The sequence below is a fragment of the Stegostoma tigrinum genome, chromosome 17 (genome assembly GCF_030684315.1).
Source record: "Stegostoma tigrinum isolate sSteTig4 chromosome 17, sSteTig4.hap1, whole genome shotgun sequence".
Taxonomy (NCBI): domain Eukaryota; kingdom Metazoa; phylum Chordata; class Chondrichthyes; order Orectolobiformes; family Stegostomatidae; genus Stegostoma; species Stegostoma tigrinum.
Window position 1 is genome coordinate 14,815,500 of NC_081370.1, and position 15,791 is coordinate 14,831,290.

Below are 15,791 nucleotides of genomic sequence, written 5' to 3' on the forward strand. Positions count from 1 at the left end.
GAACTCCAGATAGTTTTTCTTTCATTTTGCAGAGAAGCCTCATAGATAGGACGTTGAGACTAAGTTCTTAGACTTTAAGGACTTAAAATGTTTCTGGATAAAGTTTCTGTTTCCAAAGAACACAGTGAATTCGGGGTGAAGTAATGACAGCTTTTTGTCAGTTCATCTTGAACTTGTCAGCACACAAATTTTTCATAATGGCTAAACAGAAGCTCCTTGATTTGCGCCTTTATGTATTATTAAAAGGTCCATTACAGTAAACAATCATTGTCTAATGTACATTAACCTTCACCGATCTGGCGAGATGTTAAAATGACCTCTTGGTCACTTGATCACCACACACAACTAATCAGATCATTGCAATGCCTCTCCAGTACCACCATACCCTAACTGTGATCTTTCTCTCTGCTGACTATCTTCGCTTTGCTCTGATGTGTCCTTCTAATGGATGCTTATCCAACCAACATGCAGACAGGCTGTCAATTCAGCTGCCTGTTTGATGAGAAACCTACATAAAATGCAAAAAGTAAAATCTTGCATTTAGAGCCTAAAGTTCATATGGAAAACTCCTTGGCCCCTAGCCAATGTATTTTAGTACAGCTATAACATTGACATCTGCCCAGTAAGGTGGAAAATTGCCCAGGTATGTCCTGTACTTAAAAAGCAGGAAATATCAATTCTGGCCAATTCCTACCCCATCAGACTACTCTTGATTATCAAAAAAGTGAGGGAATGTGTCATCAACTGTGTGACCAAGCAGCACCTGCTTGGCGATAACCTAGTCAGTGGCACCTTGTTTGGGCTTTGCCAGGGCCACTCAGCTCCTGACCTCGTTGGTTCAAACATGGTCAAAAGCGCTGAATTCCAGAGGTGAAGTGAGAGTGACAGCCTTTAATATTAAAGCTGCTTTTGACTGAGTGTGGCATCAAGGATCTCAAGCAAAACTGGAACCAGTTCGATTAAAAGGGACAGCTCTCTGTTGATTGGAATCATACCAAGTGCATTGGAATTTGGTTGTGTTTGTTGGAGGTCAGCCAACTCAGCTGCAAGACATCTCTATAGGAGTTCCTCAGGGAAGTGTCCTAGGTCCATCCATCTTCAGCTGCTTCATTAATGACCTTCCGTCTGTCATAAGCGGGGACATTCACTAGTGATTGCTGAATGTTCAGCATCATTTGCAATTTCTCAGTTACTGAAGCAGTCCATGTCCAAATATAGCAAGATCTGGAAAAGTGGCAAGTGACATTTGGACTACGCAAATGCCAGGCAATGGCCATTTTCAACAAGACAAAATCTAACCATAATCCCTTGACATTCAGTGGTGTTGCCATCACTGAATCCCCCATCAACATCGCTGGGATTATGAACAACTAGAAACTGAACTGAACTAGCCATATAAACACAATGGCTACAACAGTAAACCAGAGCTGGGAATCCTCCAGTGACTAACTCACCTCCCGACTCCCCAGAGCCTGTCCACCATCTACGAGTCACAGATAAGGAATGTGATGGAATACTCTCCAATTGTCTGGATGGGTACAACTCCACCTTTCAGAAGCTTGACAGCATCCGGGACAAAGTAACCTGCTTGATTGGCATCTCATCAAAAAACATCCACTCCCTACACCACCGATGCTCAGTTGCAGCAATGTATACCACCTACAAAATTCACTACTGAAATTCCCTAAGATTCCTTAGACATCACCTTCCAAATCCAGAACCATTACCACTTAGAAGGTCAAGGGCAGAAAATACATGGGAACACCGTGCAAGATCCCCTCTGAGCCACTCACCATTCTGACTTGGAAATATATCATTGTTTCTTCAGTCTCACTGGGAGAAAATCCTGAATTTCCCTCCTTAATGGCATTGTGGGTCTCCCTACACTGTCATGAACTACAAGAAGGCAGCTCACCACCAGTTTCTCAAGGGCAATTAGGGAATAAATACTGGCTCAACCTGTGATGTCCTCTTCCTCTGAATTATGTTAACTTTGCCAGGGCTTCTTGGTGCCGCACTTGGTCACACATGGCCTTGGTATCAAGGCTGTCACTCTCACCGCTGTTTGAAACAGTGATGTAAATAGATCAGGAGCTGCGTGGCTTTGGCAGAACCCAAACTGGGTATGAGTGAGCAGGTTATTGCTGAGCAAGTGCTACTTGATAAAAGTGATGATGGCCCATCTATTGTTTTATTTATGATCAATAATAAAATGATAGGGTGATAATATTTCTGAAGAAGGGTCTAGGCACAAAAGGTCAGCCTTCCTGCTCCTCTGATATTGCTTGGCCTGCTGTGTTCATCTAGCTCTACACCTTGGTATCTAGGGTGATAATTTCCCTGGTTAGTTTAATTCAGCTTTTTGTACAGAGCACATACCTGGGAATTGTCCACCTTACAAGACAGGTGCCAGTGTTGTAGTTCCACTGAAACAGTTTGGCTGGGGATGCAGCTAGATCTGGAGCCTATGTCTTCAGTAGTGTCGTCAAATGTTGTCAGGGCCCATAGTTTTCACAGTATCCAGTGCCTTCAGTCGTTTCTTGATAATACGTCAGCTAAGGATGAGACAGCTGTCATGTTTCCCTATTTTCAAAAATAGTTACACTTTAAAAGTATTTAATTGTCTTTGAGGTTCTTTTGAATATTTTGTGATCATGAAAGATGCCATATAATTTTTTTTTAATTTAGAAGTATGTGGAAAACTGTTCACGAGAAATGCTGGCAGTTTCACCTCACCAGGTTATCCTGCTTCTCATTCCAGTTATGTCAGATGCAAATGGCTTATTAGGGCACCTAAAAGTCAAAAGGTATGTGAAAGTCACATAATAAATACAAAAATTCGTCATTCAAGTAACTACATTAATAAATATTCATTTGAGGAAGAAGGTAAATTGAAATTATATTAATACTTTGCGGAGATAAAATGTTCCACCGTGGAATGAAAGCCGTTCTACAACTGCCTCCTTACCAACAGGTAGTAATAGCACAATGACTTTTTTCACAATATCTACTTTCACATGCAATCAGTATGTTATTGACTTCTGTTTCCAGTGTCCTGATATGCCACATGCAGATCTTGAATACCCTTGAAAGGCATTTGTTGATATTACCCATCCCAAAAATTGTAGTTCACTTAGATTTACCTCCCACATTGCGTAAATTCAACTCATTTAATCTTTGCTATCCTTTTTGATGATTTTGAAATGTTGGAACCTTGCTGTACCATTGGGATCCAAATGTATCTAATTATAATCTTATAGACTTCTTAGCTGTCATGACCTCAGTGTGCAGTGGACTGTTCCTCCTTTATATTTAATTCCTACTTGGAATATCAATGAAACACAGGCTTTGCTCACCAATTAATTTCATTTGATATGCCATACTGAGCAAATTTAGTTGACTTTGTTAAATATTTTTACAAAAGTGGCATTAAATTTCAATCTAAATTGTGAAATTGTTCTCCTGTTCTTACCTATCAGTATAGAAAACTGAAACCAACTGTCCAATAGTGTAAAAAAACTCAAATTTTATTGCTCCATTGGGATTATTGAATGGATAAATTTATCTATCTGGAAGACAATAGTGGAACATAAGAAGTGATAGTTGAAGTAATGAAGAAAGAATGGAAAAGGAAAAGGTGTTAAAATACCAACAACACCATCTTTCTCAACACTTTTATTGAATTTTGCGACTACTTGCGCTGTTTCCCCGAGGTTGGAAATACTATTTATTTACTATTCTTGTATAAAACAACAAAGATACTAACACTATATGGGTTCCAAGATCCACAGTGGGGCATGCGTCGAGATTGTCTGCTCCCACTCGAGCTGACTTACTTTCTGAGATCAGCAGAATTTCCTACATTTCATACCAAACACAGGTGCCTCCACCATACCGTTTGGGGCATGTGCTCTTCAGAAAAGTCTATCATAGGTTCACCGTTATTGGTGGTTTGAGGGGTTGTGCTACCAAGCCTAAGTCAGAATGGACACTTTATGAATAGGCAATGTTATAATAGTTTAAAACAGAGGCAAAATGTAATAAATGAATTGTAGTTGTTTAGTCAGCCTCTGAGCCACTTAGAAAAGACAGTGCATAATTATATAGAGAGAGATAATGGGAACTGCAGATGCTGGAGAATTCCAAGATAATAAAATGTGAGGCTGGATGAACACAGCAGGCCAAGCAGCATCTCAGGAGCACAAAAGCTGACGTTTCGGGCCTAGACCCTTCCTCTCTGATGAAGGGTCTAGGCCCGAAACGTCAGCTTTTGTGCTCCTGAGATGCTGCTTGGCCTGCTGTGTTCATCCAGCCTCACATTTTATTATCTTGGAATTCTCCAGCATCTGCAGTTCCCATTATCTCTCTCTATACAATTATGCACTGTCTTTTCTAAGTGGCTCAGAGGCTGACTAAACAACTACAATTCATTTATTACATTTTGCCTCTGTTTTAAACTATTATAACATTGCCTATTCATAAAGTGTCCATTCTGACTTAGGCTTGGTAGCACAACCCCTCAAACCACCAATAACGGTGAACCTATGATAGACTTTTCTGAAGAGCACATGCCCCAAACGGTATGGTGGAGGCACCTGTGTTTGGTATGAAATGTAGGAAATTCTGCTGATCTCAGAAAGTAAGTCAGCTCGAGTGGGAGTAGACAATCTCGACGCATGCCCCACTGTGGATCTTGGAACCCATATAGTGTTAGTATCTTTGTTGTTTTATACAAGAATAGTAAATAAATAGTATTTCCAACCTCGGGGAAACAGCGCAAGTAGTCGCAAAATTCAATAAAAGTGTTGAGAAAGATGGTGTTGTTGGTATTTTAACACCTTTTCCTTTTCCATTCTTTCTTCATTACTTCAACTATCACTTCTTATGTTCCACTATTGTCTTCCAGATAGATAAATTTATCCATTCAATAATCCCGATGGAGCAATAAAATTTGAGTTTTTTTACACTATTGGACAGTTGGTTTCAGTTTTCTATACTGATAGGTAAGAACAGGAGAACAATTTCACAATTTAGATTGAAATTTAATGCCACTTTTGTAAAAATATTTAACAAAGTCAACTAAATTTGCTCAGTATGGCATATCAAATGAAATTAATTGGTGAGCAAAGCCTGTGTTTCATTGATATTCCAAGTAGGAATTAAATATAAAGGAGGAACAGTCCACTGCACACTGAGGTCATGACAGCTAAGAAGTCTATAAGATTATAATTAGATACATTTGGATCCTAATGGTACAGCAAGGTTCCAACATTTCAAAATCATCAAAAAGGATAGTAAAGATTAAATGAGTTGAATTTACGCAATGTGGGAGGTAAATCTAAGTGAAGGGCAAATCGCTGTCAGCGGGCCAGGGGTGCGGTGGCAAATAGCTGTCAGGGGGTCAGGGCTGCGGGAGACAGTCCATGTGAGCTGGGTCAGGGCTGAGGGGGACAGTCCCTGTGAGCGGGTCAGGGCTGCGGGGGACAGTCCCTGTGAGCAGGTCAGGGCTGCGGGGGACAGTCCCTGTGAGCGGGTCAGGGCTGCGGGATAGCCTCTGTTGAGACTATGTTTAACTGCATAATTGAATAATCCAATGAGGTTAAAGTGAGGATACTTTACACAAATGCTGTTACCAAAAAGAAACCTCCAGGTTTCAAACAAATGGTCCCAACATTCTCCTCTAAATAAAAGATTTCCAGAATAAAAATAAAAGTGTTGGGAATATTCAGCAGCTCTGATACCTTCTGTAGAAGGAGAAACAGCACTAATGTTTCAGGAATGTGACCTTTCATCAGAAGTCTCAGATCACCAGTATTCATCTTGAACTAACTTCAACTGCAAGAGAATGGTACTTTATTCCTTCTGTCCATCAAATGATTGCAACTCAAACAGTTTGCAAATTCCAAGGGAAGTTTTAGAAATCCAAAATTGATTAGGAATTAGAACTTGTCAGCTCAGTGCATTAATAGGCATTTTAGTTTATAGAAGGAACCATCCAGCCTGTTCTATTTCCACAATGCACAAAATATTTCTACCCAAGATTCAGAAGACAAAAACATAGTAAAAATGTCTGAATTGTCTTCAGACAGCGTAATCCATACACTCCACTGGCACCAGTGGTGTTCCACATGGTTCAGTGTTGAGAGCTTCATTGTTTGTAAAAAATGAAAATTGATTTGAAAGAGAATGTGGGTGACCAGATTAATAAGTTTGTGGCCAACACAAAGATTGACGGAGCTGTGGTTTGTATAGAGGATTGCCAGAGGATGCAGTGAGAAATGGATAGGCTGGAGACTTTGGAAGAGAAATGGCAGATTGAATTTAATTTGAATAAATGGAATGAAGACTTCAGGTGGACCTTGTGGAAAATGAGGTCCCTGATTAGGGCTGTTAATTTAGTCCAATCAAGTATCCCTGGCAGAAAAAAAGGAGTGCCAGAGGCTCTGTTCACTCTGAGACCTGGCTTTAAGGAAGCCTGACCAGTGTCAAATACTATGCACATGTAAATAAAGGGTGACTTGGTGATAGGATATCAGTCTCTGTGGAATTACTTCAATGGAGATGAGAGGAAAAAATACACTCCTCAAGAAATTCGCTCGCAAAATTCATCTTTGAATTGCGGTTAGCATTTCTGGCATTATGCCATTATTTGGGAAACTTGAATTGTTTGATCCTGCTGACAAAGACAAGGCCCAGTATGTGGAAAGAATGCACTTTATATCCAGGCAAATGTCATTGGTGCAGATGTAAAGCAATGAGTAAATTCTTCTGACAGCTTGTTGACCTGCAGCTTTTTCAGTTATTGGAACCCCAATGTTTCCTGAGGCACCAGATATTAAAACCTTTCAAGATTTGATCGATTTGATTAAGGAATGTTACAATCCAAAGCTTCCTTTAATTCTGAGATGCTTACAGTTTTACTCAGCAGTTCAAAAACATGGGAAATGCATGTCGAGATTTTTGACCAAGTTGACACAACTATCAGAACAATGTGATTTTGGTTTAACCCTTATTGAGATGCTGAGAGACTGTTTGTTATGTGGGCTTAAAAGCACTTGCTAGCTGAAGCCCAAGTGGACTTCAAACAGGCACTACAACTGGCTTTGTCATTAGGATATGAGTGGAGGATATGAGTTACTCATGCCGATGGAAGTGAACACCCTCGCTAGGCCGGCTGAGTTTGGGGGACACCACTTGAGTGAAGGCAATTGCATTGCCTCACTCAGGACATATCATGAACTGAGGGACTCTGGGTCAGCCCACAGTAAAACTCCAAAACAAAGACAAGCCTTGTCCAAATAGCTAACATTTTCTTCAGGGTTCAGGCCAGCAATCCATTGTAGTTGATGCCAGAATACCCACCTACTTCTGACTTGGTACAGCTAAATTGTTGAGTGAAACCCAACTCAAATGAATCAAAATAAACATCAGGTTAAATGATCACCTGGTTCTAATGGAGTTGATGTCAGCATGGCAGTATCAGTGATTTCAGAACCATTCTTTAACAAAATTCACCCTGGACTCCAACTCTTAAGTTTGTGTAAGAACTTGTCTAGATAAGAACATGTACTGGGGACATTTACAGATCATGGGTAGAACTTCAGTTCCAGTCCTGACTGATAAACAGCTGGTTCAGTTACCACTGATTGTAGTAAAAGGCTTGAGCCTAAGCCTGATAGAGCAAAGTTAGTTGAGAAAAGGTCACCTTGATTGGCTCAACATTTTTTGATTAGAAAATGGCTGCCTGAGTGAAGTCCTGGTTAAATAACCAGAAGTCTTTCAGGAAAGTCCAGGAACTACCAAAGGAGACAAGGACAAACGGAGATTCACACGGATGATCCCTGGAATGGTAGGTTTTATGTATGATGAATGGCTAAGGATCTTGGGACTGTACTCATTAGAGTTTAGAAGGTTGAGGGGAGATCTAATAGAAACTTACAAGATAATGTATGGTTTAGAAGGGGTGGATGCTAGGAAGTTGTTTCCGTTAGGTGGGGAGACTAAGACCCATGGGCACAGCCTTAAAATTAGAGGGGGTAAATTTAAAACTGAAATGAGACGACATTTCTTCAGTCAGAGAGTGGTGGGCTTGTGGAATTCATTGCCGCAGAGTGCAGTGGCGGCCAGGACGTTGGATGCCTTCAAGGCAGAGATCGACAAATTCTTGATCTCAGAAGGAATCAAGGGCTACGGGGAGAGTGCAGAGAAGTGGAGTTGAAATCCCCATCAGCCATGATTTAAATGGCGGAGTGGACTTGATGGGCTGAATGGCCTTACTTCCACTCCTATGTCTTACGGTCTTATGGTCTTATGGACATCTTCCGTGTTGACCAGGAAGCAGTTCCACGATTTTGCAAGGCCCACCCAGTGCCATTTGCCTTACAGGCAGAAGTAGAGGCAGAGATTGGGACGCCAGAAAGCAAAATAATGATCAAACCAGTACAGTTTTCAGAATGGGTAGCACCGGTTGTACTGAATGTGAAGCCCGATGGGTCAGTTCTCCTTTCTGGGGATTTGAAACAAATGGTAAACTGTTTCTTACATGTGGATAAGTACCCAATTACTCACATTGAGGACTTACATGCAAAGCTGGTTGTGATGGGGTGGGAGTGAGGGTCCTGACTGTCCTTCATGAAGCTGGATATGAGCCATGCATATCTGCAATTGCAATTAGATGAAGGTTCCCAGAATTATGCTACAAATAATACCCATAAGGGCTTGTACCAATATACAAGACTGGTACTTGGGATATCATTAGGATGTGCCATTTTTTAGCAAACAATGGAGAACATTTTACAAGGTCTACCACTGGTCACCATTTATGTGGATAATGTGGATAATAACAGGGGAAGACCAATAAGGAGCACTTAGAGGACTTGAACATGGTTCTTAGACATTTCTCCAAGGCAGGTGTAGAGAAAAGTACGTGTTCCAGGACCCGAAGTAACCTGTTTAGGCTACAGAGTTATCAAAGCTGGGTAATACCTGTTGGAAGATAAAGTGAGGACAGTCAAAGGTTCCCTGTCTTCCATGCCTATACCAAAGCTTAGGTCATTCCTTGGACTGGTGAATTTTTATGGAAAATTCATGCATTACTTGGCCTTCATCCTGGCACTTTTACCTCTGCTATTGAAAAGAGTCAGCCTTGGAAATGGTCATGTAGCTAAGATGTAGCGTGGCACTGTAGCTCAGAAGGGAAGGGGGGAGAATAGAAAAATGCTAGTGGTAGGGGACTCAATAGTCAGACGGATTGACAGGAGATTTTGTGGTCAGGAACGGGACTCCCGGAAGGTATGTTGCCTCCCAGGTGCCAGGGTCCGGGATGTCGCCGATCAGGTCTACAAGATTCAGGAGGGGGAGGGTGAGCAGCCAGAAATCATGGTACATACTGGCACCAATGACATAGCCAGGAAAGGGATTGAGGGTCTGAAAAGAGACTACAGAGAGCTAAGTTGGAAGCTGAAGAGTAGGACAAGTAGAGTAGCGTTCTCAGGTTTGCTACCAGTGCCATGAGATAGCCAGGTGAGGAACAGTCAGCAAGTGCAGCTTAACACGTGGCTGTGCAGCTGGTGGAGGAGGGAGGGCTTCAGATACTTAGACCATTGGGATGCCTTCTGGGAAAGGTGGGACCTGTACATGAAGGATGGGTTGCACCTGAACTGGAGGGGCACAAATGTCCTGGGTGGGAGATTTGCTCGAGTGATTCGGGAGGGTTTAAACTAGTTGGGTAAGGGGGTGGGAACCAGAGCTACATATCTGAGGGGGGAGGGGCGTAGTAGTAGATGAGGCAGTAGCAGGATGCAGTGAATCTACCGGCAAGATTTTTCACGTGATGGAACAAAGGGATCAGTTAAAATGTGTCTGCTTTAACGCAAGGCATGTCAGAAATAAGAGTAATGAACTTAGAGCATGGATCTGCACTTGGGACTATGATGTTGTGGCCATAACGGAGGCATGGGTTTCACAGGGGCAGGAATGGTTGCTAGATGTTCCAGGGTTTAGAACATTTAAAAAAAACAGGGAGGGGGGGGAAAAAGAGGAGGGGGTGTAACATTGCTAATCAGAGAGTGCATCACAGCAAGAGAAATGAAGGTTGCTGAGAAAGGTTTGTCGACTGAGTCAGTATGGGTGGAAGTTAGGAACAGCAAGGGAGCAGTTACCTCATTGGGGGTTTTCTACAGACCCCCAAATAGCAGTAGGGAGATCGAAGAACTCATTGGCCGGCAGATTGTTGGAAAGTGCAAACGTAGCAGGGTTGTTGTTATCGGTGACTTCAACTTTCCCAATATTGACTGGAACCTCCTTCGTGCAGATGGTTTGGGTGGAGCCGTTTTTGTCAGGTGTGTTCAGGAGGGTTTCCTTACTCAGTGTGTGGACAGGCCAACGAGGGGAGAGGCCATTTTGGATTTGGTGCTGGGCAATGAGCCAGGACAGGTGTCAGATCTCACAGTGGGAGAACACTTTGGCGACAGTGACCAGAACAGCCTCACATTTACCATAGCCATGGAGAGGGAAAGGAGCAGTTACCAGGGGAAGATATTTAACTGGGGTAAAGGAAACCATGACGCTATCAGGCAGGAGTTGGGAAGTACAGATTGGGAGCAATTGTTCCACAGAAAGGGCACAACAGACATGTGGAGACTGTTTAAGGAGCTGTTGTTGTGAGTGATGCATGAATTTGTTCCTCTGAGACAGGTAAGAAGGGGTAAGATGAAGAAGCCGTGTATGACGGGAACAGAGGTGCCTCTTGTCAAAAAGAAAAAGGCAGCTTACATAAGGTGGAGGAAGCAAGGGTCTAGCACAGCTTTAGAGGATTACAGGCTTGCTCGGAAGGAGCTCCACAGTGGACCGAGAAGGGCCAGGAGGGGGCACGAAAAAGGCTTGGCAGGAAGGAGAACCCGAAGGCATTTTATTCATATGTGAGGAATAAGAGAATGATCAGGGAGAAGGTAGGGCCGATCAGGGATAGCGTGGGGAACTTGTGCGTGGAGTCTGAGCAGATAGGAGAAGCACAAAATTAGTTTTTGCTTCATTTTTCATTAAGGAAAGGAACCTTGTTGTGAATGAGAACTTTGAGGAGCAGGGAAACAGGCTTGAACAGATCGAGATTGAAGAAATTGATGTGCTGGAAATTTTGGCAAACATTAAGATTGATAAGTCCCCAGGGCCAGACCAGATTTATCCTCGGTTGCTCCGGGAAGCGAGAAAGGAGGCTGCTAAACCACTGGCGAAGATCTTTGCTTCCTCACTCTCCACGGGAGTCGTACCGGAAGATTGGAGGGAGGCAAATGTTGTTCCTGTTTTCAAGAAAGGGAATAGGGAAATCCCTGGAAATTACAGACCAGTCAGTCATACTTCTGTGGTCAGCAAGGTTTTGGAAAGAATTCTGAGGGATAGGATTTATGACTATTTGGAAAAGCATAACATGATTAAAGGGAGTCAGCATGGCTTTGTGAGGGGCAGGTCATGCCTCACAAATCTTATTGAGTTCTTTGAGGAGGTCATGAGACAGGTTGACGAGGGTCGAGCAGTGGATGTGGTGTACATGGACTTCAGCAAGGCATTTGATAAGGTTCCCCACGACAGGCTCATTCATAAAGTCAGGAGGTATGGGATACAGGGTGATTTGGCTGTCTGGATTCAGAATTGGTTGGCTGACAGGAGGCAGAGAGTGGTTATAGATGGTAAGTATTCTGCCTGGAGGTCAGTGCTGAGTGATGTCCCGCAGGGATCAGTTCTTGGGTTTCTGCTCTTTGTAGTTTTTATAAATGATCTGGATGAGGAGGTTGAAGGGTGGGTTAGTATGTTTGCTGATGATACAAAGGTTGGAGGTGCCGTTGCTAGTATTGTGGGCTATTGCAGGCTTCAGCGAGACATTGACAGAATGCAGAGCTGGGCTGAGAAATGGCAGATGGAGTTCAACCTGGATAAATGCGAAGTGATGCATTTTGGAAGGTCGAACTTAAATGCCGAATATAAGATTAAAGGCAGGATTCTCAGCAGTGTGGAGGAACAGCAGGATCTTGGTGTTCAAGTGCATAGCTCCGTCAAAGTTGCCACCCAGGTGGATAAGGTTGTTAAGAAAGCATATGGTGTTTTGGCTTTCATTAACAGGGGGATCAAGTTTAAGAGCCGCGAGGTTTTGGTGCAGCTCTACAAAACTCTGATGAGACCACACTTGGAATATTGTGTCCAGTTCTGGTTGCTGTATTATAGGAAAGATGTGGAGGCTTTGGAGAGGGTGCAAAGGAGGTTTACCAGGATGCTGCCTGGACTGGAGGGCTTGTCTTACGAGGAGAGGTTGACTGAGCTTGGACTTTTGTCTCTGGAGAGGAGGAGAAAGAGAGGTGCACAAGGTAATGAGAGGCATGGATAAAATCGATAGCCAGAGACTTTTCCCTAGGGCAGGATTGACTGCCACAAGGAGTCATAGTTTTAAGTTGTTAGGAGGAAGGTATAGAGGAGACGTCAGAGGGAGGTTCTTCACCCAGAGAGTTGTGAGCGCATGGAATACTTTGCCAGTGGTAGTCGTGGAAGCAGAGTCATTAGTGACATTTAAGCGACTGCTGGACATGCACATGGACAGCAGTGAATTGAGGGGAATGTAGGTTAGGTTATTTTATTTTTGGACTAAGATTAATCCATGGCACAACATCGTGGGCTGAAGGGCCTGTACTGTGCTGTACTTTTCTATGTTCAATGTTCTGTGTAGCCTTTGTGGAAGTGAAAAAGCAGTTATCATCTTCTGAGGTGTTGGCACACTATGATCAACCAGAATTGAAACGTTTCTGGATCTGGTGAGACCAGATCACTGTACAGGATGGCATTTTATATGGGAAGCAAGAGTTTGTACCAAGCAAGGATCACCACCAGATACTGACTGAACTCTACCAGACTGTCAGAACCTGTTGGTTCTCCACCTCTGTCTCATGATGAAGAAACTTCAGAGTCTGAGATGGGCATAATGAATGTTGGAAACTCAACACCTTTACCACCTGAAGAAAAGGACAAATTCTTTTTGAGATGCTCCGGGCACAAGAGGCTTGCTATGGTTTAGCACACACTGCCGGTACCCGAGGCTGAGTCAGAGGAACCAAACCTAGTGCAAAAATGCTCCAGGAGAGGCTGCAAGACAAAAGACAGCCTAAGTACCTGGATTCAGATGGGGAGGGATCTAATGATTATAATAGGGTCAGCTAGGTCGACCTCATAGAATAGGAGATCCCTGTTCAGGGCTGTTAGTTTGGTCCAATCGGGGAGCCTTGGTTGACATATATAAACAGGAATGTCAGAGGTTCTGCTCACTCAAGGAGCTGGCTCTAAAGAAGCCAGACCAGCATCAAATACTATACACTTGTAAGTAAAAGGTGACTTAATGACGAGATACCAGCTTCTGTGGAGTTATTTCGGATGCATTTTGGAAGAACTAAAGCAGGAAGGAAATATACAGTTACGTGGCAGAACCCTCAATCACATCAACGTACGGGGGGTCTGGGCATACAGACCCACAGTTCCATGCAACACAAAGGGATAAGTAATCAAGAAAGCATATGACGTGCTTGCTATCATCAGTTCGAGCTTTGAGTATTAAAATTAGCAAGACATGTTGCAGCTGTATAGAATTTTAGGCAGGCCGCATTTGGAATATTGTGGACAGTTCTGGTTGCCATACTACCAGAAGGACGTGTAGGCTTTGAAGAAGGTACAGAAATGGTTTATTGCAATGATATCTGTTTTGGAGGGTATTAACTATGAGGAGAGATTGGTCAAACCTGGCTTAATTTCGTTTCAATTCTGAAAGATGAGGGGTGACCTGATAGAAGTTTAAAAAATTATGAGAGGTTGGATAGAATGGATAGTCAGAGTGTTTTTCCCACGATAGAAATCTCCATTGTCAAGGCACATAGGTTTAAGGTAAACGGTATAAGTTTAAAGACGATGAATAAAAGTTTTTACACAGAAGGTGGTAACCACCAGGAATGTGCTGCCAGGTGAGGTGTTGAAGACGAATACAATAACAATGTTTAAGAGACATCTCAATGGATATATGAATAGGCAGGGAATAGAGGGATACACACAGCAAAGAGGCAAGTGGATTTTAGTTTGGAAAGGCATTATGTGCTCACGCAATCTTGATGGGCTGAAGGGCCTGTTCCTTTGATGTACTGTTCTTCATTCTTTGTAAATTATTTCATATTGTACAAGAAACATTTTGTGATGGTCTTCTATTTATTCTATTATTGTTACCCGAATACAATCTTTGTATGTAACTATTAAATCTCGTTATTTTTGTAGGTTCTCTTGCAGTTCAAATATTTTCATGTTCAAGAATTCTTAGGCTGCATTCGTTCACATGTAAGGATTTATGATGGTGCTACAACAAACTCACCAATTATTAAGGGACCAATTTGTGGCCAAATAGCTCCAGCAGTGATCTCTAAATCCCCAACATTGCTACTTGTATTTTTATCGAATGGCATAAAAGAAACACTGGGATTTATTGCTTTGTATCAATTCGGTAATACTTTATTAACATACTCAATGTCTGTTCTCAATTTTATAGAGATATAGGTGAAAATTAATATCCTTTGCAATATCTTTCAATATGTCATATTTTTCCAATCTCTAGTTCAATGTGGGACTATGATATTTACTTCTGATGTAAAACATGGCATAATTGAATTCAAAGGTTCCTCAAAAACAGAAGATGAGTCAAACTGTTTTTGGATTGTCCAGTCAGAAAGCTCACATGAGGTATGCCTTTAACACAACGAAACATAATTTTAGATTCTATGATACTTATGGGTCACTCTGCATGAATTTATTGAGAATTAATTTTCACAATTTTTTTTAAAACTTGTAAGGCAGAATCTTCTAGTTTCCAGACTAAACTTGCAATCTGGCATAAAAAAGGAGTTACTTCCAATTTGAGGGCTGGTCAGATTGTCTAACATAACTATATGCTTCTCAAGCTTATTTCCTCTGCATGCGTGAGTACAATGCCAAATCATTTTGTGCAGGCAGACTCCCTTTACGACCTTCCAGGATTGAACTTCTAGCCACTGTATTTAAAAGGAACTTGGAAAGTGCTTCCTTCTGTGCAAGCCAGGAGCATCATTTAGGTTGTGTCGGCCCTCCTCATGCAACCCCGGAGATGTCTGATTAAATGATTAAAAAGAAAATCACTTCCTCGGAACCTTTTCTGACCCTTTAATGTTTGCTGTGGTACTGCCAAATTCTCCCTATTAGCTGTTGGAGCTTGTTTTTGGTGACTTCCTTAAATTCTGTTATAACTGACGAAGGGAAATATACCTTGGTCACAATGCTGTCAGATAGATAGGCAAGAGCCCTGTCCCACGACTCTGCTTCAAAGAACAACATTTAGACCAGTATGAATGAAGTGGTGCATTTGATGGAATAGCCATTTGTCAGTAGCATTGTCGATTGTTTAGGCAGTCAGAAATGCCTGTAGTTGGAGACATTGGATACTGCAAAGGCTATGGGCCTGACAAAATTCTGGTAATAGTACTGAAGACTTGTGCTCCAAACCTTGCTGCTCCTCTACCCAAGCTGTTCCAGTACAGTTACAACATTGGCATCTACCTGAAAATGTGGAAAATTATCCAAGTATGTCCTGTACATAAAAAGCAGGACAAATCCAACCGCCCAATTACCGCCCTATCAGTCGACTGTTGATCAACAGCAAAGTGATGGAAGGTGTCTTCAACAATGCCATCAAACAGCACCTGTTCAACAATAGCCTGCCCAGTTTGGGTTCTGCCAGGGCCACT

The 15,791-nt window shown here is 42.3% G+C and overlaps 1 protein-coding gene across 1 annotated transcript in view; it reads left to right on the forward strand.

Annotated features, from left to right (window-relative positions):
• LOC125459484 (hatching enzyme 1.2-like) overlaps positions 1 to 15,791 on the forward strand; it is a 133,892-nt gene that overhangs the window by 106,304 nt on the left and 11,797 nt on the right. The window contains exons 9-10 of the mRNA XM_059651856.1: positions 14,296 to 14,518; positions 14,630 to 14,754. Of these exons, the coding sequence (XP_059507839.1) occupies positions 14,296 to 14,369 (74 nt within the window). The 3' untranslated portion in view covers positions 14,370 to 14,518; positions 14,630 to 14,754. The remainder of the gene's footprint in view (positions 1 to 14,295; positions 14,519 to 14,629; positions 14,755 to 15,791) is intronic.